At 51.5% G+C, this 24,404-nt stretch overlaps 4 protein-coding genes and 1 non-coding gene across 8 annotated transcripts; 3 read left to right on the forward strand and 2 right to left on the reverse strand.

Moving 5' to 3' along the window:
* Positions 1-17: 17 nt before the first annotated feature.
* Positions 18-99, forward strand: TRNAS-GCU (transfer RNA serine (anticodon GCU)). Its single transcript has one exon. It is a non-coding gene; the product is annotated as a tRNA-Ser (tRNA).
* Positions 100-2,947: 2,848 nt separating this feature from the next.
* Positions 2,948-6,419, reverse strand: RPUSD2 (RNA pseudouridine synthase domain containing 2). The gene is made up of 3 exons (XM_005494808.4): positions 5,922-6,419; positions 5,155-5,451; positions 2,948-4,228 (listed from the first exon to the last, which is right to left on the reverse strand). The coding sequence occupies exons 1-3, from the start codon at positions 6,402-6,404 to the stop codon at positions 3,446-3,448; spliced, it is 1,563 nt and encodes a 520-aa protein (XP_005494865.2). The 5' UTR covers positions 6,405-6,419; the 3' UTR covers positions 2,948-3,445.
* Positions 6,420-7,044: 625 nt separating this feature from the next.
* Positions 7,045-10,633, reverse strand: LOC102069660 (protein-L-isoaspartate(D-aspartate) O-methyltransferase). The gene is made up of 8 exons (XM_005494809.4): positions 10,158-10,633; positions 9,303-9,407; positions 8,933-8,964; positions 8,387-8,491; positions 8,042-8,162; positions 7,841-7,926; positions 7,588-7,757; positions 7,045-7,318 (listed from the first exon to the last, which is right to left on the reverse strand). The coding sequence occupies exons 1-8, from the start codon at positions 10,270-10,272 to the stop codon at positions 7,306-7,308; spliced, it is 747 nt and encodes a 248-aa protein (XP_005494866.1). The 5' UTR covers positions 10,273-10,633; the 3' UTR covers positions 7,045-7,305.
* Positions 10,510-15,066, forward strand: CCDC32 (coiled-coil domain containing 32). Of its 4 annotated transcripts, none has more exons than XM_005494812.4 (4): positions 10,510-10,622; positions 10,822-11,059; positions 11,761-11,917; positions 13,393-15,066. In XM_005494812.4, the coding sequence occupies exons 2-4, from the start codon at positions 10,831-10,833 to the stop codon at positions 13,529-13,531; spliced, it is 525 nt and encodes a 174-aa protein (XP_005494869.1). In that variant the 5' UTR covers positions 10,510-10,622; positions 10,822-10,830; the 3' UTR covers positions 13,532-15,066. The 4 variants fall into 4 exon arrangements, with proteins under 4 accessions (XP_005494869.1, XP_074399605.1, XP_074399607.1 ...); XM_074543504.1 differs by lacking the exon at positions 13,393-15,066 and adding an exon at positions 13,154-13,208; XM_074543506.1 differs by having other exon boundaries at positions 10,602-10,626.
* A 1,806-nt stretch (positions 15,067-16,872) lies between these two features.
* On the forward strand, positions 16,873-23,693 carry LOC102074559 (prolactin-releasing peptide receptor-like). The gene is made up of 2 exons (XM_005494837.4): positions 16,873-18,127; positions 19,281-23,693. Exon 2 carries the CDS (start codon positions 19,347-19,349, stop codon positions 20,430-20,432), a length of 1,086 nt encoding a protein of 361 aa, XP_005494894.1. The 5' UTR covers positions 16,873-18,127; positions 19,281-19,346; the 3' UTR covers positions 20,433-23,693.
* Positions 23,694-24,404: the final 711 nt, after the last annotated feature.

The following is a 24,404-nucleotide window of genomic DNA, read 5'->3' on the forward strand; positions in this document are numbered from 1 at the left end:
GAGAGAGAAGTTACCGCGACGAGGTGGCCGAGTGGTTAAGGCGATGGACTGCTAATCCATTGTGCTCTGCACGCGTGGGTTCGAATCCCATCCTCGTCGGGAACTAAAGCTTTTCCGTCATGCAAGAATTTTTTTTTCTAAACACTTCCATAGGGACTTCTCCCCCCCTCCTCTCCTTTCAGCCCTTATGTGGAGAAGGAAAAGCAGAGCAGGTGCCCGGGACGGACAGGACAGAGCATTCCAAGGGATTCAGGGTGACAAGGCAGGATGGAGTGTCCCAAAGATCCTAGGTGTCACAGCCAGGAGGGAGTGTCATGAGGGATCTAGAGGTCACCCAGGAGAGCGTCCCACGGAATGTAGGGGTCCCAGCCAGCACAGTGTCCTGAGGGACTGAAGGGTCTCACCCCGTTTCCAGCTTCCTGAGGTGCCTTTCCATGGGGTATCCTGACTTTCCTCCTTCCTCAGAGTACGGCTCCACTGTGGAGCTTCCAGCTGTGACACTGGGAACAAATCTCTTTTAATCTCCACCTCCTCTGGGATCCCAGCAAAATGTCCTATTAGGGCTGGCTGGGCCCTTCATGAAAGCTCCGAGTAAGAATTAGGAGATGGGAGATCTGTCCAGTGAGGAAAGGCTGAGAGAGCTGGGATTGTTCAGCCTGGAAAGGAGGAGGCTCCGGGGAACCCTCCGAGCCCCTTCCAGCGCCTATAGGGACTCCTAGAGATGGACTTGGGACAAGGAGGAATGGCTCTGAACTGGAAAAGAGGAGATTTACATGGGATATTGGGAAGAAATCCTTCCCTGGGAGGTGAGGAGTCCCCTGGCACAGGTTTGCCCAGAGAAGCTGAGGCTGCCCCTGGATCCCTGGAAGTGTCCAAGGCCAGGCTGGACAGGGCTTGGGGCAAGCTGGGACAGTGGAAGGTGTCCCATGGCAGAGGAGTGGGACTGGATGGGCTTTAGGGTCCCAGCCCCTCACTAAAAAGACATCACATTCTCTTCAGATAATTTCTGCTTTGTCTTCCATCAAGTTATGGCAATTTAAAAAGCATAAATGAGTGTATTGACAAGATACAGGAAAACTTTTCCTCTCTGCCTAAGCCATACATGGTTCACTTAGAAAAAAATTTAAATCTGGAATTAGAGGCCTGGAAGTAGGAGTTAGTGAAACTCAGAGCTTCCAGGAGGAGGGACATATCCCAGCTCTGCTGTGACAGCTCTGAGCCCTCCCGGCACACGCTGCCAAAATTTTAACTACACTTAAATCCTTCTGGAAATTAGATCCTACCCAACCCTGGGCAGTAGCCAGATCACAAAAGGCTCCCAACCACAATGTAAAGCACAACTGGACAAGAGTTACTGTGGGGAAGGTGAGTGCTCAGGGGCTGATTTCAGCCAGTCCTGCACAGGGACAGCCCAAGGCACAGGGAAGTTTGCCAGGAGGATTTATTTGTATGGTAAAGTGCTTTAACACAGTGAGATAGACATTATCCTGATAAAGACAGAATTATAGGATTGTCAAGGATGAGTCCAAAGCTAACCCAGCACTGTCAAGGCACGTCCAAGTAAAGGTGTACTAAGGAAAAGAATTCTTCCAGGATCTACATTTTGTATGGAAAACTTTATGTCAACAACCAGGACCCAGTACTTACCTCAGACCCAATCTCAGATGGGAATTTATCACAGGGAATCTCCAAGAAACAACATTTTTCCAGCTAACAATACATCAAGCACAGTTTTGACAAACTAAAATAAATAAAATAAAGTTAAATAAATAAATAAAAATAAATAAATAAAATTAAAAATAAAAATAAAATTTAAAATAATTTTAAAGAAAGAAAATAAAAATGAAGTGAAATTAAATGAAAAAATAAAATAAAATAAAATGTAGTATCCTTGTGAACTAAATCCTAAATCGTCATAGTTCAAAGAACCCTGGAAACAGAAGCCCAGGGGTTTCTTGACCAGGAAATTAAAGTTGCCAGTTGCAGCCATTATTCCAGGAAAAGGGGAAAAAGCAGTGAGCAGCTGAGCTCCAGTTCCTCATCAGGTCCTTTGGCCCCAATGTCAGTCCGGAAAATCCCTGACAGAGCCTTTTTTTGTTACTGAAATTTCTTACCAGAAAACCTCCCAGCATAACTTTGGACACATCAAAGTCTAATTTAACTGTCATCCCTAAGTCTACCCCATTCCCCTGCACTCAAATCCAGTTACAGCTCCAGCCACCCTTTTTTATACACTGAAGGTGCCCAAGTTCCATTTATTTCCATGAAAGGTGTATTCCAATGCATCAAAAATTTGGATAACGCTGATTTTTAGCATCACCTCTCTAAACAGCTGGAATTAAACTAGAATCACAAAACCACTGCCAGGATGTGGAAGAATAAAGCTCAAACCTGAATGAATTTTTATGGAAATATTCAACATCAGCTGGATGATCCTGCAGAGAAAGACACCACCTGGCTCCTGTGGGCTACTGGAGGCAAGCAATGGTTTATTGTGATTTGGTAGTGATGGCCAGACCCTGGTGACAACATCAAGTGATTTTAGGAGGAAGGTACTAATTCCTGTGTGCTGGCCAACCTGAGACTTCCAAAATTAATATAAAAACTCTCCCAGAAGCCAAGAATCAACTGTGTAAACACTAATGAAAATAAGAACTATGGTGATATTAATCATTCATATAAAATTATTTTAAAAGAAGTCTTCTAAAATTATTTTGAAAGAAGTGTTCTGCTTCATAAAACTGCTTTTGTTTTTCTTGAAATCTGACTGTCAAACTGAAGTGATATTAAAAAATCTCCTCAAGACAAAATCTGGGGAACAGTACCTCCAAAACCAGGCCCAATACCTGCACCCAGAACTACTAATTTAAGTAATTATTTGAATGAATGTTGGTGATTTCAAAGGCAAGTGGATCTTGCTGACAAACAGCAGGCACAAAACAGATCACAGTGTCCTGGTTTTATCTCAGTGTTCTCAGGAGTAATCTTGTCATTTTGAAATCAATCTGACAACAAAATACAATAAAAAGAGGGTTTTTTATGACATGACATCCAGCAGCTCTTACTGTAAGACACAGGAACACAGCAGGCTCAAAGAAAAATCAGCTTTTGATTTTCAGTGCATACACTTCATTATCCACGTGGATAATTGATCCAGAATCCATTGAGGTGAAGGCAAAGCTGCCTGTGCTGAGCAGAGTTCAGTCCTTGCTGTCCTCAAGTGCCAGTTCACTGAAGGGCAACATAAAACTCCTGTTTTAGCCTTGCTTCCCTGCTCATCCTTCACAGCACCTGTGAGAAGCAGGATAATTCCCCAGCCCCACTGATCCCTCCCAGCCCAGCTCAAGACACACTTTGTTCACCTCAGCCACAATGCAAAGTCAGTCTTTGGTCTCTGCACGCCGCTGTGCCAGCCAGCAGGGCCTGCAGGTGCTGGGTGTCCTGGTCACTCCTGCCAGTCCTCCATGGCCCACTCGGGCATGCTGGAGCAGTACTCAAAGTCGGCGCCCTTGTAGCGCAGGGCATGCAGGAACATCACCAGCTCCTTGGGAGAGGGGTCCCGCCTGCTCGTCCTGCACTCCACACACAAAGGGTCCTTCTCTTCCCAGCCCTTCTCCCCCGCCTGCCCATCCTGATTCCCACACAAACTGAGCTCTTTGTCTTTATCAAGCGTTTCCAGGTTGCTATCAGAGTTCAGTGGACAAGCTGCTACGTCATTCCTCTCCGGATCCTTCTCGTCCTCAGCAGGGCAGGAACTCCCATTCACAGGATCAGACTTTGTGCAGTCACCTGAATTCCCACAGTCTTTACTTTCCCCAGCAGAGTTCAAGTCCTCCTCCCCGATACCCAAGACCTCCAGGCTCTGTTTGGAGCGATGCTCCTCCACCAGCGCCTTCAGCAGCTCCTCGTCCGTCTTGCCAATCCTGCCGCCCTTGCCCCTGTCCGGTCCCCAGGCCTCCATGTTGTAGATGGGGTCGTTGAGGATGGGGTGTCCCAGGAACTGCAGGTGCACGCGGATCTGGTGCGTGCGGCCCGTGCGGGGCAGGCACCTCACCACGCTGCTGCTCCCGTTGTAGCTGAGCCGCTGGAAGAGCGTCTGGCACGGCTTCCCCTTGGCGTCCACGCGGCACACGCCCACCTTGTAGGAGACCACCAGGATGGGCTCCTCACAGAGCACCTCGTGCTCCGGGAACTCCCCCACCACACGGCACACGTACTCCTTCTCCAGCTGCCAGAGACATGAGAGGGAGGTTCAGGAAACACAGGGGGAAACACACCCAAGCTCCAGCCTTGCTGCTCCTCCTCCCTCTCTCCTCAATAAAATACATCCAAAGGTGGCATTTTATTACAACGGGAAAGGGACAAATATGCAATCAGCTACTTAAAGCCAAATTTCCCCTCACATTTTCCTCAGCTTGTTGGGAAACCAAGAACAAGAAAGCCTAGCCTACTTGCTTTGTTTTAAATTCAGGAGCCATCTCTCCACAGCCTTTGGCTTACAGCCCTGAAGCCAATCCTGGAAAAAGTTCTGTTTGGATCAAGAGACTCTGAAAAAATGGGAATTTTAAAAGTACAAAAATGATGGATAATTGACATATGTCCACTCACAAATAAATTTCATCTCTAACTGGTCTGCATGACCCCAGTAAGTTTGCATAATCCCTTAAGAAAGATGATCCACTTCAACTCAATATTACTGAAATAATTTAAATTTTTAGGAGATAACTTCCAACCTAATATTAGTAAAATCAATTAAACTATTAGGAGACCCTTTACAATTAAATATTACCAAATCAAAACAAATTTGTAGGAGATCCCTTTTAGTCCAATATTACTAAATGAAATTAAATTACCACATTGAACTAAATTTTTAGGCGATATCTTTCAATCCAATATCAAAAGCAGTTAAAATTTTAGGGTTTTCATTCTAATATTACCAAGCTAGGATTATCAAATTCAGTTACATTTTTTAGGAGCTCCCTTCCAATCCAGTATTACCAAACTCAATTTTTACTACATCTTTAGCCTATTAGGAATGAGAAGCACCAACAGATGAGAACACCAACACAACCATGAGTTGTCTGGGGAACTTGAGCTCACCTAGAGCCCAAACCCGGCTGACTGCGGAGCACAGCAGCAGCTCGCAGCCCTCACCTGCCTCTGCCGGACCTGCTCGTCGATGCGCTTGGACACGGCGGCGGTCTTGGCGAACATGAGCACGCCGGAGGTCATGCGGTCCAGGCGGTGCAGGGTGTGCAGCTCCCGCAGGCCGTGCTCCTTGCCCAGGATGAAGATGACGGTGTTGTGCCGGAACCGGCCGCAGGGGTGCACGGGCAGCGACGAGGGCTTGTCCACCACCACCACGTCCTCGTCCTCCGCCAGGATGCGGATGGGCTGGGCGGTGACCGGCGGCTCGTGCCGGTGCACCGTGTTCCTGAGGAAGTCGTTGTTCTGGAAGGGGTACGGGCAGTCAGCCTGAATCCGGCTCCTGTGACCACTCACCCGGCCACACACAACAGGGACTTGACATCGTGGAAGAAGAATTAAAGCCCCTTTCTCCCAGGATCCCGGATTTAGGATAACAGGTGTGTGTGTCACAATGTAAACCCGATCACCTGCCCATAGCGCATTCCCATTCCTAAGGACCAAGGAAGCCGTGTGGCACGTGTAGGGCTGTAAGACCTACATATTCCCGAATCCAGTAGGGCAGGGATTCCCCGGGAGCCCCGATTTCGCCCCTAAACCCCTCCACAGGATTCACAGAATCATAAAACACGTCGAATTGAAAGGAACCCATCAGGATTATCGAGTCCAACTCCTGGCCCTGTATTATCTGACCGCACCGCTCACGGGGCGATGCTCGCTGCTTGGGGCAGGCCGGGCTCTGCCCCCAGCCCACCATCCCCCCGGGGCCCGCCCACCTTGAGCACGATGTCCAGGTCGCGCACGGGCTCCTCGTTGAGGCGCAGGCGGCCGGCGCGGGCGGCGGCGCGGTAATAGGAGAGGGGCTGTGCTCGGAACTCGGTGCCGAAGACGTGCAGGAGGCTGCGGCCCACCCAGCGCCCCTTGCAGTAGGTGCGGAAGTCGAAGTAGTAGGGGCGCACCTTGCGCAGGCCGCCCTCGAAGTAGTACGAGGTCTCGGCGAAGTGCTCGGCGCCGAAGCTCACGCCGGGGTTCAGCTTCCGCGGCGGCGGCACGTACCGCTCGCCGCCCGCCAGCCGCCGCTTCTTGGGGGCCGGCGCCGCCTCCTCCTTGCCGGCGGGGTCCGGCTCCTCCTCCCGGGCTCGGCCGGTGCCGGGTCCCGGCTCGGCCATGTCCCCGCGCAGCGGCGGCAGCGGATGGACCCCGATCCCCGCCGCGCGCACCCACGCCGGCCACACCGCGCGCCGCACGCCGTGACGCATCGCGCTGCGCCGGGCGGCGCGGGCCAATCAGCGCGGGCCGGCACCGCCAGGCCACGCCCCCGTCCCGTTCCCGCCTCTCCCCCCATCCCACAGGGCGTCGTGAGGCGGAGGCGATGGAGGAGCGAGAGCCCTTTTATTTATTAATTGATTTATTTATATTTTTACCTCCCAGCAGTTTCCCCCCTCAGAACTGCTCCACAAATGACCCTCGAGCCTCACCGCAGCCCGCCTGCCCCTCGTGAGCCTCCTCAGTCACCGCCTGCGGGAGGGACGCGTCAGGGAAAAGCCAAAACATGAGCATTTTTTATAAACCCAATCAGAAAAGCCAAGAAATGCGCATTTTTCGTAACCCCAAAGAGGGTTAGGTCCAGAAATGAATATTTTTCAAAACTCCAAACAGAAAAAACCCAAGCATTTTTCATACGCTCAAAATCCAGTGTTGCCGCCCATCATTAAATTAGCAGGTGCAGGCAGGAAGATAACACACTCCCATATTTTAAAAACTGACAAGTCAGGGTACATTGCTGCTCCGAGACACTAATTGTGACTTATTTTCACCAAGCATTAGGCAGAGTAGTCGATATTAAAGTGGTTTTAGTGAAGCTTTAGGTACTCCTGTCTGCTGTCAGAATTCTCTGTGATCTGATGTTATCTAGAGTTTATCAGAGAGGAAAGCTGGAGTTGTCTGGATCCGCTCCCTGGAAGCTGCCATGGGCCTCCAAGAGCCTCCCCTGGTCCTGTCCCTGTTCTCCATCCCTCCAGAATGAGCTCCTCTGAAGCAGAACTTCCCTTTATCCATTGATGAAATTTCCATTAAAAAGCAAAACCATACTGACCATCTACAGGCCTAAGTCCCTCTCATGAGCTTTTTGAGGTGCCTTTAGAGATATCCATCCATGTGTCAGAGGTCATCCCTGAGGCAAAGGAAAACCAACAGTTACTACTCCCTCAGTTCTGTGCCAGCATCACATGGAATTTAAACACACACACAGGCTCCAGAAAAAGAGGAAATAAAACTCTGCAAGCTCTATCAGACAGAAAATACCCCCTGCTTTGCCAAGCTGTTCTCTCCTTTTTTCCACAAACAGCATCCGCCAGGGATCCAGGAGTCGGTCAGCAAAGCCAAGGAGAGCAAGCTCAGAGAGAGAGGAAGGAGTGTTCCTCAGGGAAGAGCAGGTTTTACCGAGGCCACTGCTTCTCCTTGTCTGTGAGAGGGACGTAGATGACGCCCATGAGCTGGGTCTCCACGATGTGCCCCTCGCTGGTCTTGTCGTACTGCATCAGCACCTGGTTCGCCCCCTCGGGCCCCACGGGCACGATCAGCCGCCCGCCCGGCTTCAGCTCCTTCAGCAGCTGCAGCACCGACACATCCCAGTCAGCAGGGACAAAAAACCCCACATGTTTTCTCTAGGGACACCCAGCACGGCCTCTCTTACCTCCTTGGGGACGGTGGCCGCGGCCGCTCCCACGTGGATGGCATCATAAGGAGCCTCCTCGGGGTATCCCTGCCTGCCATCTCCAACTACAGAGGGAAAACAGGGAACACTTGGGTTGTGTCATAACAAAACATCAACACAAACTGGAAGGGCTGTGAGGAGCAGACCAAGGGGAAAACCCTGGGGCTGCAGGGAGCTCACCCACGAGCTTCACGCGGCCGGAGCTGAGCAGTGTGGGATCATCCTCTTGGACATTCCGGATGGATTCGTGCACCAGCTCCTTGATGTGCTCCACGCCCACAGCTTTTCCCGTCGGGCCAGTCTGCAAAAAACATCAAATACCTGATGCCTCCTGTATGGAAAAGAGCCAGGGCAGGTTTCAGTGGGAACTGGGGAATCTTCAGGAAGAAACTCCAGAGCAGAGGTTCTGAAGAGGAGGTGCAAGCCCTGTGCCCCTTCCTTGGTTTTAGGGCTGAGTAGTGCCAGTTACAGCAGCTAATTAAGGGATGTGCTTTCCAGGCTGGGAACAGAGTGCCGTGAGCTCACCATCCTGGCGAAGCAGGCCGTGAGGTATCCGCTCCCAGATCCCACATCCAGTGCCTTGGCACCTTCCACCAGCTGATCCTTGAGCAGCTCCAGCGCGTGGGCGTGCTGCAGGGACACCCAGGACAAGGAAGAGGGAAACATCCTGGGGTTAGACTCCTCTTCCAACACCTTTTCTTGTTTTCTGATTTAATCACAGCACACCTGGCCTTGTGCCTGACACTTCCAGAGCAAAACTCAAGTGTCAGACCTGGAAGATCTTTTGCAGGACATAATTTAGGCAGAGGCTCAGGAATTAGATGTGAAACAGCAGGAGAAAAGGTCTCATGCAAAAAAAGGGACAGCATGGAATTCCCATCTAAGCACACTTTTAAAGCAACTGAAAGAGTATAGGGGAACTCCTCTAAAGAAGAAAAATCCCCAAAGAAACAAGCAGGATAATCATGTCCATGGGATGTTTCAGTTTTCTACTTGAAGAAAAATTAAATATAAAAAGAGAAATAAACAATTCCCTCCATTGCTGTTGAAAGTGAGGAGTTTTCACCTTACCATGTGCGGGGCACTGATCGTAGCCTTGTAGCCTAAAAGGAAACGGGTGACACAAGTCATTTGACAAGGAATAAAATTCCCAATGGGAACAGTTCCTAATTCTCCCACACCTTCCCCCCAAAAATGGGAAAACACTTGTCTCCTTTCACAGAATCACAGGATGATTTGGGTTGGAAGGGACCTTAAAGCTCATCCAGTCCCAGTCCCTGCCATGGGTGGGGACACCTTCCCTTAGACAAGGCACTCCAAGGCCCATCCAACCTGGCCTTGAACACTTCCAGGGACAGGGATTCCACAACATGACCATGGAGCACCTGCCCAGGCACCCTGTGCCCTGCTGACAGCAGATGCTTTGCCAGAAGTGACTCACCAATGGATTGAGGAGAATCCATGTATGGGAAATATTTGATGTAGTGACCTCTGTCTGTAGCCAACAGCACATCGAAGACTCGCTGAGACTTAACGATCCCTTTTTCTGGGAAAGAAGGAAAAGAGAGATGGGCAGGATTGAAATTTTGGGCATTCCAGCAAGAAGAGATTTGAAAGGGGAAGTTCACACTTCAGGGAGTTCATGGATCTGGGGGTATTAATGAGGGATCTGAGAGAGACAGCAAACCAAACACTGATGGAAGGACATCCTTTCCCAATCCTGCTGGGGCCCAGCCACCAGCCCATCTCCAGAGGTGGCCACCTGCAGCCACAAGGCCTCTGGCACTGCCAGGTGTAAAGGGAGCGAACCGGAGTCACGTTTCACGGCGGGAAACGGAGACTCCGGTTCAGGTTACAGCAGTGAACTCAAGGACCACGGCCGCAGAGATATCCGACATCCCTTCACACCTTTCTGCGGGAATTCTGGAGAAGTTTCCAGCTATTTTTATGTGTGTTCCAGCCCGCTGTCCTGGCACCGGGCACCATTCCTGCCCTCGGGCACAGCCTGGATGTGCGGGACGCTCGGCGGCACCGCCGGGCTCGAACACTGAGCTGCAGCACACACTTCCAGAGGCAGGGATGGAAGGTGTGGAGAGGCGCTCCTGCCCCTCCTGGCACAGCACCTTGTTTCCAGCTATAAATAGAACGAGTTCAGGCCGGGGCAAATGCCGAAATTGAGGAACACGAACCCCAACCCTTCCGAGTGAGCAGCGCCACACGGCGTGACACTAAATATCTACACACAGCCATTAAATATCCGTGCGCTGCCAATTCCAAGGATGCTGCCGGCACTCACTGTACAGGTTGTTCACCAGCTCCGCGTGCGTTTTCCCGCTGGATGTCCAGGCCATGGTCCTGGCGAAGAGCAGCCCCATGAGTGCCAGCACGGCGCCGCACGGCAGCTGGCTCATCCCACGGACACGGCAGCGGTCGGCGGAGAGAAGGGGTGGCTCAGAGCTCCGCTGGAGCTCCCGGTGTGGCGCTGGAGCACATCCCGGCCTCGCCGAACCGCGGCAGGGGCGGCAGCGCCTCAGGGATGTCACACCGCCCTCGCCTGCGCCGCCCGCCACAGCTTCCGCCCTCTGCCAACATGGCGGCGCGGTGGCGTCAGCGGCTCCCACTCTGCGGACCAATGGGCGCCCCCGCCCCGCCTGTAGCGCGCGGTGATTGGTCAGAGCCGAGACGGGTGGCGGCGGTGATTGGCCGGGCCCGGGGCCCGCGAGGCGCGGGCGGAGCTGCCGCGGTGCCAGGAGCGCGGGCGGTGGGTGCGGGAGCGGGGTGGCCCCTCCGCCTCACGGGCAGCCGCGGGGACGTCGCTCCCTGCAGGGCGGCCGGGAGTCCTGGTGGGATGGGAATTCCCTGGAATGTCCGCTGGCGTGACTTGGGCAGAGGGAGGCGGGTGGCGGAGGCCTGGGCGGGCGGCTCGGCGCGGCGCTCACCGTTTATTTCCCCCGTGGCAGGATCCCAGGATGAGGATGATCGAGAGCGTGGACTCCGTGGTGACCCGGTCCAGCGAGGACCTCTGGGCTGAGATCTGCTCCTGTCTGCCGCATCCCGAGCACAAGGACGACGGCGATGCCTTCACGGACTCCTTCATGGATTCCTACGCCGAGGGCAGCGGATCGGGGGGCTCTTCCCAACCTGTCCTGAAGCCCTGGGCACCCCTGAAGGACTCAGAGGTGTATTTAGCATCCCTGGGTGAGTGTCTGCCTGGTGACAGCTCTGTTTTTGTGGTGCCGGTGCTGTGGTCCAAATTCCAGCTTAAACACACAGAATGTGACTCATTTTCTTCCAGTGCAGCAGTGGAAAGGTGAAGCTCAGTCAGAGCTTTCTCATCTCTGGCACAGAAAGGAACTTTTTATAAAGCAAAAGCTGAAAAAAGTTGTTTTTTACCCTCCACAATAAGTAGGAGGCTGCACACAGCGACAGAACAGGTGGCAGAAGTGGCTTTTTAAGCTTTTATTTCTGCCAGAACTTTCATCGTGCCTTTGTTGCTGTTTCACAGCGCACCAAGTAGTGCAATGAGAGTGATTTATTTTCCAATTTGCATGGAAATTGTGGGAGCTTGGTGCCTGTGAGATCTGTGCTGTCCTGTGTGATTTCATGGAAGCTGAGCAGTAACTGTGAAAGTTATTAAAACCCCAAACAGGCAGAGCTGGCTGATTGCACAAACCTTATTTCCTTCAGAAGCATCATCTGAAAAACACCATCTTGTGCATATATAGGAAGGAAAGCCAGGGAGGCTTGAAATACAGAGGGGAAATTGCATTTAAAATAGAAATTAGTCTTGAAAAGTTAATTTAACTTACTTTTTGATATAGAAGTCCAGATCCTTCTCTTCTCTCCTTCCAGGAAAAACCCCATAACCAAGGTAATGAAATCCCCTGTTCCCCTCACAGAGAGAAGACTGATGAGGATCAAAGGCCTGTCCCAGGAGGTGACCTCCAAGGACATGCTGCGCACGCTGTCCCAGGCCAAGAAGGAATACTGGGACAGGTTCCTGCAGGAGAGGTTTGAGGCAGAATGTTACGTTGAGGGCCACGATGCTGACGAGAGGTAACGAGCAAATCAGAGGGAAGGGATCACCACTTACCCCTCAAAAACTGGAAGAAGGTTTTGTCAGGACATGACACAGAAATGCCCACTGGGGTTGTGCCAGAGGGAACACAGAGCACGTAGGGTTTGAGCTTCCAGTGCTCCTTTCTGATCTTTGCACCCCTTAGAGTGCACGGAAGCAGCTGGGACCTACTCAGTGATTTCCCTCCTCACACGTGGGGTAGGGAAGGGATGGAGCAGAGGAGGGGATGTCCATGTGTCTCAGATGGGGATTTGGGGTTGGTGCCAGTCCTGGGATGAGATTTCCCTTCCCTGCCTGTCTTACAGTGCTCCTGCCCTCTCACAGATGATGTCAGAAGTAAGATGGGAGCCCTTTCCCTAAGCAATCTCCCATTCCCAATCACATGGAACACTCTCCAAATTCCTCATTTCTCAGCTGACATTTTTCATGATTGCTTTTGGATGACAAGAAGATTATTTGTCTCCTGTCAAGAAAATCTACTTAAGCCAGAACTATGAAAAGTAATCCCTGTTTATAAGGAGGTTTCAGATGGTTTCTTTGGTCCCCAAAGAAACTTCAATGTGATTTATATTTAAAACCAAGCTTTTTATGGGCTCTTTCTACTGTTTTTAAAGGGTGGGGGTGTTATCCATGAAAGAATTTCAGTCCCTAGAACTGGACTATGAAGTTGGAGGTCACTCCTGAATGGTGCTGGAGTTTTGAGTCTCACCCACTGATGCAATTAAACAAGCCTTAACTTTTAAGTGCACTGAATTATGATATTAGAGGGTTAGGATTATATTAGTTTTTTAACCTTCCAGTGCTATTAATGCTCACACATTTTGAGATATTCTCCCAGCTTTGGTTTTGTTCCCTTCCCTTTCCCCCCCATTTTTCCTGATCTTCATTCCAAGAGGCAGCTGGGGGTTTGGTATGTTTGAGCAAGAGGTTTTTTACTTCCAGCCCAGAAAGCTGGAAACTCCTGGAATCACAGATTGGTTTGGGCTGGAAGGGACCTTAAGGCCCATCCAGTGCCACCCCCCTGCCCTGGGCAGGGACACCTTCCACTATCCCAGGCTGCTCCAAACCCCATCCTGCCTGGCTTTGAACATTTCCAGGGATGGGGCAGCCACAGCTTCTCTGGGCACCCTGTGCCAGGGCCTCAGCACCCTCACAGGGAAGGAATTCTTCCCAATATCCCATCTAACCCTGCCCTCTGTCTGATGGAGTTGCAGTCTTTGGCTACAGAGGCAGAGGAGAGCTTCAGGTGTGTAAAACCTGTTCTAACCACCCTTTGGAGAGTGACAGATTCTGCTTGTCCCTGTGGCACCAGGATCCCTCCACGCCAGACCTCACCTGTGGGGACGGGAATTCCTGCAGAGGGGCAGGAATTGCCTGTGCAGGCTTTTCCTGTCGCTCCTCCTGTGCGGCTCTGTCCCTGCCTGGTCTCACGGTGTCCCTCTGCTGTCCCCAGCACGCTGGAGCACCTGAAGCGCTGGCTGCAGCCGGACAAGGTGGCCATCAGCTCCGAGGAGGTGCAGTGCCTCATCCCGCCCGAGCCGCAGCCCGAGAGGCCCGAGGCAGAGGAGGAACCTCCGGCTGCCGAGCAGTGAGAGCTCCCAGCCCTGCCCCTTGTCCCAGCCTCCAGGAGGATGTGCCCAGCCATAGGAATGGCAGGAAGGGGGGCACAGAGCAAATGGTCAGCCATTGAAGAAGTAATTTTTAAAAGAAAGAACCCCCAAGGCACCAAATCCCAGCTCTGGAGCTCCGCAGGCAGTGGCTGGCACTGCTAGGGACAAGAGGGAACTCCTGTACCAAAACCTCATGTGGATCTTCTCCAGCCTGCAGCCACCTCATCATTCCAGCCTGGATTGTTTGGAATCCATCAGGAGACACGTTAAACAACAACAATAACAACAAAAGCAGTTGTGGAGAAGCATCGCAGAACATCACGGTCTAGAACAGAGCTGAGAAACCACTGAGTCACTTTGGTACTGTCTTTTACCTTTTCATTACTCATCGGGGCATTTTTTCCTCTCCTGCCAAATCCATTTTGGTTGTTCTCCAGATCTTCACTGTTTCAGTCTGACTTGGCCCCAGGCTGTGCCAGGAAGAAGATGGATATTTCCCACCTCTGTGAATTTGGGACCCTGAAGGAAGATCTCACTGCAGTCAATAAATTGATGGTGTCATTGACATTGTAGCTATTTCACATTCCTCTCTGTAATGTACCCCCTAATATCCCACTTTATTGCCCAAAATCTCTATTACAGACTGTAGGGGGAGTATTTTTCCTCTTGTTGGTCGTTTTGTACCTGTTCAGACTCCAGAAAAAGATCAGATGAGATTCTGTATTGGGAAACCAAGAGGGGTAGCCAGGGAGGCTACAAACAACTTGTTTTCATCACAGAATCGCATAGAATTCTCTGACTTGAAATATATTTAGTATTTAATTGTTTCTTTCACCCTGCTTAACTCTTCAGAGGGTTATTTCCTTTTACTAATCCAAGAATCTGTGATATTGTGCTGATTTTTTGCTGATCTTGTGTTCTGCCTCGCACCAACACTGGGGGTCGGTAGAGGGAAGCAGCACAGTCTGTCAGAGCTTCTTAGGGGAAATTGTCGTTCTAGGAGTTAATCCTCACCGGATTCATGCCGTGTTCATTTGTGTACCTGTTTGAAAATACTTTTTTAGGAGTAAATTTTTGCTGGAGCCTCGCAGTTTCCTGTCTCTGTATGCAAGTAGAGGCGCTGCTCTCTCGGTCACCGTGTCACAGCTCAGAGGTTGTTCCCACCATCAGCTTTCCTGGTGCAGCTCCCTCCCCAGCTCAGAATTCTCCATTAAAACAATCCCGTGTTTTTTGAACCTTGAGGAATGGGGTGAATCATCTGAGTGCCAGTGATGCACAAGCCTCGTGTCTTGCTGGTTTGCTCATTAAATGTCCCTTTTAATTTATCCTTCAGCTGTCCTCTATTATGTTAAGTCTGTGTCCTTGTGCAGATCTCTCTCACCTGATGTGACAAAGCTGTGACAGAGATGCAGAACTCTGAGCTGTTCCCAGAAATGGTTTGTGCAGAGACAGAAAGCAGCAATTTCTCTGTCCCCAGCCTATTTCCCAGTCAATAAAATTCTTCTTATGGTTAGCAAGCACTGTGAGGATGCTTTATATTATCTTATCTGTTCCTAAACATATTTGAGGAAGAAGTATACCCAAAAGAACTGTGCTGAAATTATTCCACATCCACATCACCAGGCATTTCCTTTGGAGAAGGGACCTCAGGGAACAGCTCTTATCATTTCACTTGTAAAAATAATAACCATTCCAAGATTCTCTGACCTGCTCTATGGAAACATGTGGGGCAAAAGAAAATCCAACTGATAATTGCAAAGGTTGAGTAATAATTTTCTTAAATGAATTCTTTATGTAGAGTTAACTTTTTTCCTCTCCCATATACAATAAATATAGTTACATCAATATAATTATATAAAATTATAACTGAGAGTATAGACTTGGAGTGAGTCTGTACTTAAATCACCATAAAAAAAAACTTTAAAACTTCTTTACAAAGTCACTGAATCTGTGAATAGGAGTGAGATGTGTCCAAGCAGTGTTGTTGCACTTGGTGATGGCACACATGATTCGAGCAGCAAGAGCTTTACCTCCCAATATTTGGGTTTATTTTGGGAAAAACAGACTGCTGAGCTCCTCTGCACCAAACCAACTCTTGCTGTTAAAGCAGCAGCCTCACTAGGGGTGGAATTTGCTTCTACAGCAACACCAATCTTCCTGTGTGTGGAAATAACTCCCGCAGAGGGAGAATTGTTGAGGCTGGAAAAACCCTCTGGGATCATGGAATCCAAGGCCAGCACAGCTGAGCCCACCCGTGTCCCCAAGTGCCACATGGCTCTAAAATCCCCCCAGGGCTGGGCACTCTACCCTTGCCCAGGGCAGCCTGTTTGTGACAATTTAACCCAGAGGGGACATCAGTGACATCCAGGGACACAGCAAGGGCCCATCCTCAGAGGCACAGGCAGATCTGCAGCTGTGGTGCCTGGTGGCATCGGGTCCAGACCATGAAGCACAGGGAATGACTTTCAGGCAGGATAAATGAGTAAATCACAAAGGGAACAGCAGCCCCTTGCCCCTTTGTACCTTTTAAAGTCATTATTTTACCTTTTTCTCTGCATGAAGCAGCACTTCTGCACCCCTGGAAGCCAGTGGAGAGCCCATGTGGTAACACAGCCCCAGCCTGGCAGGGGTTTGCTTTCAAAATGGGGCAGAATAAAGTATCTAACACAATTCACCTGCTGCCTTGTCAGAGCAAGGGGAGGGCAGGGCTGACAGAGCACTCTGGGCAGCAAGGAAAGGTTTCCATAATCCAAACAGGGGAAAAAAATGGTTCTCCACAAGCTTGGGCCAAAGGAATCAGTCTCACAGAAGCACGAGCTGGCAGCATCCCGTGGTGCTGCTGAGAATCACAGAATTCCAGAGTGGTTTGAGGTTCAAAGGGATCTCAAAGCTCATCCAGTTCCGCCCTGTGCTGTGGGCAGGGACAACTTCCACTATGCCAGGTTGCTCCAAGCCCTGTCCAACCCAGCCTTGGACACTGCCAGGGATCCAGGGACAGCCACAGCTTCTCTGGGCACCCTGTGCCAAGGCCTCAGCACCCTCACAGGGAAGGATTTTTCCCACTATCCACCCCAAACTTTCCCTCCTAAAGCTTATGGCCATTAAATATTCCATCCTCCTTTGGAACTGACAAGGTCTCGGGGATCTCTGGTTATTTCTAAAAACCGCCCCGGTGACATGGAAAAGAATAAAAATCACAGCAAACTGACTCCTGTCCATCATCTCTACGGGATGGGAGGGACACCAGGATGCCACAGGAGGGGTCTCCAGCTCCACCATCAGGGTGGGCTGCAGCTTTCAAGCCCATCCTTGTATCCTTGAGCCAGGACCTGGGGCGGGGCAATCCGAGCTCTGGGAATAACAGTGATTTATTCTGCAGGCTCTGGAAGCAGCAAAGCTGATGTCAAAGAAGGTTTTTCCAGGATGAGCCCGTGCAGAGGGAAGAGCTCCCCGTGCTGCAGCCGGGTCATCCCGGCCATGGCGCATCCGGGCGGGGATGGAGCCTGTGCCTGCCTTGGGCTGGACTCAGCATCCTGCAGTCGGCTCCAAAGCCCGGCTCTCCTCTCAAACCAGCCTCTGGCTCTCCTAATCTGATTGTTCTGCTCTTTAAAATTAACAGCAGCTCTCGCCAGGCACTGATATGGAGACAAAGATGATTTTCTTCCTGCTGATTATTCGGCAGGGGTGAGCAGTCCCCTCTTGATCGGCTCAGCCAGCTTTAATAACCAGCCCAGCTCCATCAGATTGGGATGAAATAATCACCCTCTTGCACCAAAACTCTCAATTTTCTGTGACTGCTCTGCAAATTCCCATTCCTCTTATCCCCCCAAAATTCCAGTGGGTGATCATTATTTATCATTTTCCCTTATTAAAGTAAGGGTGCCAGGGTCAGCCTTTCTCATTTGGGGCAATTCACAATGGCTGGACCGCCCTCACCCTATCCTACACTTGCCCCCACAGCTGGGCCAGCAGCACCCCGGGGCTGGGTGCTCATCACCCTACGGCTGGGTGCCCGTCACCCCACTGTGCCCTCACCCCACTTTTCCCCCTCATCCCTCGCCCCCGGGCCGGGACCCCCCGACGGGGCGGGCGCTGCCGACTCCGGAGCTCCGCGGGATCTCCGTGCCCGCCCGCCCCGTACTCCCCGCGCCTTCCCCTCCTTCCCTGCCGGGAGAACGTGCCCGGCCCCGGCCCCGAGGGCGAGGAAGGGGCTCCCCGCAGCCCCCCGGTGCTCCCCGCCGGGCCGGGGGGCGGAATGCGGCTCCACCTGCGGGGGGATGTGCACGTCCCCCCGGGTACCTGGAACACCGAGCGCCGGGAGTGGGAACGTCCTGTTCCCCCGGGACTGAAAGGCTCAGGAAGCGGGAAAAAAAAAAAAAAAAAAAAAAAAAAAAAAAAAAAAAAAGAAAGACAAAGCAAGACAACAAAAGCCCCACACCACAAAAGCCCGGCTGAGATCGGCTGTGCCGGAGTCTCCCGGTGAACACCCTGCGAAGGGAACGCTCCTCCTCATCCTCACGGGAGCATCGGCGGGCAGCGGGCGGCTCCCGGCCCCGAGCACCCCGGAGCCCTCGGCAGGTAAGAGCTCCGGACCGGGACAGGGGTCCCGCAGCCACACCCTGGACCCCCCAGACCCCAGCCAGAGCCGCGGGGTTCAGCATTTATCGGGGAGGGAGCAGGAGCCTGGCGATGCACGCACAGAAGGGCTGGTTTGACTCTCGTGGGTACGCGAAGCAGAATTAAAGAATTTAATTGAGCTTCAGAATTTTCATTCTGTAAGTTAATGAGCATTTTGGCTCCTCAGCTGCAAGTTTCCTGATGGATTTTGTGCTCCTGCCCCAGGCAGGGCATGGGGACCTGGAGCTGTGGTATCACAGCGTGCGCCCTGTGAGTGCAGCTGGGATGTAGAAAACCTCAATATCCCTCGGTTAATTACAAGGGTTTCTTAATTAATGCTGATTTGACTCTCCACTGGGGGGAAAAGGCTGTCCAGATCCTGGTAAGGGGGATAAAACAATAATTTTTGAGAGTGTGGGACTTGAAAGGAGGGTCCTGGAGGGGAACTCTTAATTTCCATACACTTTCTGCTGGAATACATTTCACCTCATTCCCCCTGAGTAGGTTTGTGGAAGTGCCCAGGGAGCCAGGCACTCCCTCCTTCCCTCTCTCACATTACAGCAGGAACAGGGAAGGACAGGAGAAGCCAAAGCTCCATGAGTGATGAAGATATAACCAAGGGGATAAAAGAACCTAGTGGGATGGGTTGGGATGGGGTGGGCTGGCTGGGAGAGACACAGGAGTGCAGGGGATGGAAAGGATGCTCCTTTCCCTGCCCAGCCAGGTGCCATGGGGCTGGTGGGTCAGGGTGGAATTAACTGGGAAAAATAAAAAGCAAGAAATGCAGGAGTGTCCTTTTTTTTCTGCTTAAAGTCAGCTCAGTTCCCAGGTGGAAACTCTCCATGAGGTTTCTCTAGCTGATTTTTAGGTCCTGCTGCCCCTAGCTGGCAGCTCCCCACAGATCTGTGCTGGCTGCTTCACTATTTCACAGCCAGCTTCCCAAGTCTCCTCCATACCGGAGCTCCTCTGTGTCTGTCACAGGGCATCTTCACTCTTAGGCAAGTCATTTAAACCAGCCAGTAGTGCCTCAGCACAGTGCTGTGCAAGAGGTCCAGACTTGGGACAGGCCCTTCTGCCCTGAAGTTCAGCCAAAATGTATTTGTGTCCCCTCCAGAGCTCACAGGCTCATCTGTGTTTGACCTTGAGTTGTGGAGAAGCTGCATCAGCCACAGGGGCTCCCATGGCTCAGCTGCCCAATGACTCCTGGCACAACGACTCAGCCCTGATCTTCACGGGCCTGGACCTGCTCCTGGAGCTGAAGCCGCTCTTCATCCCGCTCTACGCCACGCTGGTGGTGGTGGCGTGCATCGGGAACCTCTTCCTCATCCTCCTCATCGCCCTCACCAAGAAGCTGCACTGCACCACCAACTTCCTGATCGGGAACCTGGCCGTGGCCGACTTCATCATGTGCCTGGCCTGCGTCCCCCTCACCGTGTCCTACGCCTTCGAGGAGCGGGGCTGGCTCTTCGGCATGTTCATGTGCCACTTTGTCACCCTGCTGCAGGCCGCCACCGTCTTCGTGTCGGTGCTGTCCCTCACGGCCATCGCCATCGACCGCTACGTGGTGGTGGCGTACCCCATCCGCAGGCGGATCGGCCGCAGGGCCTGCGCCGGCCTCGTGGCCTGCATTTGGCTGCTCTCCATCGCGGCCTCCGTGCCCACCTCGCTGCACACCCACTACCTGGACCTCAACGCCATCGGCCACGACATGATCATCTGCGAGGAGTTCTGGAAGCACGAGGAGAGGCAGCGGCTGCTGTACTCGTGCCTGATGCTGCTGCTCTCCTACATGCTCCCGCTGCTGGCCGTGTCCGTCTCCTTCTGTGCCATCACCTACCACCTGCGCAGGAGGAACGTGCCGGGCGCCGCCTTTCACTGCCGGGACAAGTGGACCAGGACCAAGCACAAGACCTTCCGCGTGCTCACCATCTCCGTGGTCTGCTTTGCCGTCTGCTGGCTGCCCCTGCAGGTGGTCAACTTCATCCGGGACATTGACGAGGAGTTCACCATCCTGGACAAGAGGTACGTCAACGTCATCCAGGTCTCGTGCCACCTGATCGCCATGAGCTCTGCCTGCTACAACCCCTTCATCTATGCCTCCCTCCACGACAAGTTCTGGTCCCACCTCAGCGGCTACTTCTACCGCAAGAAGCAGAGCTCCAGGAGCACGTCCTGCAAGGCTTCCCGCTTCAACACCTGCTCCACCCTGGCAGATGCTCCCACCGGGGCCTCGGACAAGATAGCTTTGCAGTCCAGGTTACCTTGAGGGATTGGGTTGGCACAGCCCCTCATCCCAAACCACAGCTAGGCCATATCCCTGTATCCCGAATCCTGGCTGGGTGTAGTAGGTGTCCAGTGCGACATTTGGAGCACAGAGACTTCCCCCCATGGTTTATGCAGGAGGTGGGTCAGTGTCTGAGCAAGGCAAAAACCCATTGGGTAAAAAACTCTTTGGAGAGAGCACATTTTCATTTTAGTAGGATATAGATTGTTCCTAAGCAACAGGCAGTGCTTTGTGCCACGGGAAGAGGTCGACTTGCACAGGGAGGCATGAAATTGCTGTGCATTTATCCTTTAAAATTGTGGCTTACTGGTGAGGGGACAATGTAGGACAATGTGCATTCTGCAGGTGCAGATGGGGACACGTGGCTGCTGACAGCAGATGGCTGTTTGGAACGAGTGTGACTTTCATAACCTGCTTGGCCTGCTGGAGGAGCTGCCCCTGTAATCAGACAGGGCATCCCAGTTTCTCCAGCCAAAGGTGCAGCAGGGCACATCCATGAAGTCATCACTGCTTTTCATGGCCAAGTAGGACTCAAAAGATCTCATGTGATGAGTTTGCTGGGAATAGTGTCCTAAATTCTGCTCCCAGGGAAGTTTAGCTTGGTGTTTGTCCATGTTCAGGGCCCTGCAGTGGAGGTGGGAATCCCAGTGCCAGGCTGTTCTACCCCAGAATGAAGGTGGGGTTTGTTTGTCAGTGCTCCTCGGTGTCTGAAGTGCCTCTCTGGCCTCTCAGGCTCCTCTGTGCAAGCAGCACATGTAGAAGGCAGCATCTCCTTACCACCAATTCCCATCTAGGTTTTAACCTCTTGATTTCCCAGGAGAAACCCTTGGGAACAGCCCACAGGCACCAGCAGCTCCCAGCTGCCCTGCTCTGTGGGGCCAAGCCATGACCTCCCACTTCTCCTCGTGCCCAAGGACAGGACTTCAAAGCCCCCAGCAACAGATCCTCAGCCCTGCACAGAACCTGCCCATGGCACTGGCCAGCATCCCTGGGGAGCACGCAGTGCAGACACAGCTGGCTGGACCCCAACAGGATCCCTTACACCCACCCACCCACCAGCTCACTCACCTTCCTGCTGAGGCCCTCATGGTGGCCCTAGAAGGGCTCTGATCTTCTGTTGGGTGACCAGCAGAGACAGGGACCCATCCAACGTTATGCCAGGAACCCTGTCGTGCTCCCTCAGAGCAGCTCCCTCCTCAGCTTCCTGCAGCTCCCCTGGGCCTGGGCTGCTCATCCCAGAGGAGCCAAGAAAGGCAGAAGGTCTCTGTTTGTCCTTCCTGTAATCAAGGCCTCAAGAGCTTGGGCTGTGTATGTCTGTGTTGGTGTGAATCCCACAAGACCCAGAAACCCCTGACTGCAGCTCAGCCCCCTCCCAGGAAGATGCCAGCTTGGATGTGCTCTGTCCCAGTCCTGGGCAGTGGCAGATCCTTGGGGGTAAAGCTGGGATTAGTGCTGGACCAGGTTGCTCCAAGCCCCAAACAGACTGGCCTTGGACACTTCCAGGGATGGAGGAGTCACAGCTTCCCTGGGCAACCTGTACCAGGGCCTCACCATCCTTGGAGCCAAGGATTTCTTCCCAGGATCCCATTTAACCCTGCCCTCTGGCTGACTGAAGCCATTTCCCCTTGTCCTGTCACTGCTGCTGTTGATTCCTTCTCTCTCCATTTCATCCCATTGCAATCTCTATTACTTCACTCTTAATTAAAAGCCCTAAGTTTCCCTAAATTACTCTTCTTAGCCTTTTTCTTCCTTTCAACTCCACCACCCACTCATTCCCATCACTGTATTTATCTACAGGACCATTTAAAATCCATACATCCATCCCGGAGAACTGATCCACAAAGAGAATGAGGTTTCCTCTTCCATGTTTGCAGACTAGTCTAGAATTTGCAGTTATTGAGCACTAGGAAAGAAAACCCCCACCCTCAGGTCCCCCTGTTTAGATGTTTTGCTGATTACCCAAATTACCTGCAGGAAAAAGGAAAACACTGTTTCGGGAGAGTGAGCTAAAAGCTGAGTGACTTCTGAGAATAAACACAGAAATCCTGGAGCTGTGGTCTGTGATTCACAGAAACTGGGTATATAAAGGAGAACATGGTTGGTTTTCTTAATGAAAGTAAATTAATCAGATAAATGAGAGAGAAAAACATGTTTGAAGGCTGATTCTGCAGAGCTTTCCTCAGGAAGCTGCTCAAAGCTTTTCTCCCAGGAACCAGGGGGTATAAAGGGAATATTTTTGTTAAATCATCCTCAATTATTGAGAGCTTTGCACAATATTCTCCCTGAGGCTGCTTCTTCCTCACAAACTCTCTTGTTCATTGAAATATGGTTTATAACAGTTGGACTCTAGGATCTTAAAGATCTTTTCCTATCTAAAAAATTCCATTCCGTGACCTTCTTCTCTACCAGGATTTGGTGCCTGTAGCTCTCCCATCTGCCAGGACACTGCCCAGGAAGGGAAATATTGTTCACCCTGTTCAGGTGTTTACAGCTTTAAGGGGCAGATAACATAATTTGGGCAGATAATGTAATTTATTCCAGTGATGTTCTCTCAAAAGCACTCAAGAGATGATTATTCAAAGAGCTTACCTACAAGCAAGGTATTATTCCCATTATTTGGTCCCCATCCGGGTTTCTCCCATGGCTGCAGATGATGAGGCCCTTTGTCCTGCACTGCAGAATGAATTGAGATGAGGATCAGCTCTAAATGCACACAAAAGATCAACACTGTTTTCATGTGTACTCCTAGAAATTTCCTCCTCTGTCTCCAAATCAGGCATAGCAAACAAAATTAGCCTGGTAATTTTCCATTGACTTTTAGTCCCCCTCTTGCTGTGTTTGTTCTGTCTGGATGTCACCAGTGATGACAAAAATCCAGAAGAGAGAAGCTCTTCCACTGAGCCAGGATCATTGGGCAAATTTTATTTGTGGATCTGGAAAAAGCTTAGAAATTGCTGGTTCATTTACTATTATTATTATTGTTGTTATAACTGTTATTATTGTTATTATTGTTGTTATTGTTGTTATTATTATTGTTATCATTATTCCCTGGTTTATTGTGAATAACATTCTGACTCAAGCCACTGCTTCTCATTGTCTTGACATGGCTTGCAAAATATCTTTTGCATTTCTCTGATCAGATTCCATGGGCTGTACAAGCCGTGGCCAACTCTCTTCCCAGCTCTTGGCTCTGGTTAAAGAGGCAGGTTTGTGACACGTACATGAGTAAATCAGGCTTATTTTCACTTCTTTTGGCTAAAAGTACAGTTGATACAGCTCAGGCTCACAGCAATGACCGGGAATGGGTCCTGGTTTGGGATGGAAGGGACCTTAAATCCCTGCCAGTCCCACTCCCGGCCGTGGGCAGGGACACCTTCCATCAGCCCAGGTTGCTCCAAGCCCCGTCCAACCCGGCCTTGGACACTGGGGGCTGGATCCCGCTGGGTCAGGCACACTGAGCACCTTCCCATGGACATCACCTCTCTGTGAACTGCTGGGTCTCCCAGCGCTGTTGAATTATTGAAAGCACCACAGGTGATTTATGCATGTACCCACTTCCGACTCATGCCGTATTCCCCCGGTGCCTCCTCCTCCTCCCCTGTCGCTGCGAGCGCTCACGCTTTAATTTCTGTGAGCGTAGCGAGCTCTTGCTGCAGCAAATTAACCAAGATTTCCTAAACCCCAGTTTACTCCTCATTCATCTGTTTTATCCATCATCCCGCTCCTGCTGCAGATGCCAAGAATCTCCTTAGTCACACACCATGGTCACCGTGCCCCAGCTTGGGGACAAACCTGGCATTTACCAGACTTGCTTCTCCATTGCTCCCCAAGGTGATGATGAGGGATGGTGTGCCTTGTGCCAGTCCCCAAAAACCGACAGACACATCCCTGGCTTGGTGGCACTGCTTGGGACTCTCCAGCATGCCAAAGATGGAGCGGGCCTTGGAGACACCC

This window comes from Zonotrichia albicollis, chromosome 6 (assembly GCF_047830755.1).
Source record: "Zonotrichia albicollis isolate bZonAlb1 chromosome 6, bZonAlb1.hap1, whole genome shotgun sequence".
NCBI lineage: Eukaryota > Metazoa > Chordata > Aves > Passeriformes > Passerellidae > Zonotrichia > Zonotrichia albicollis.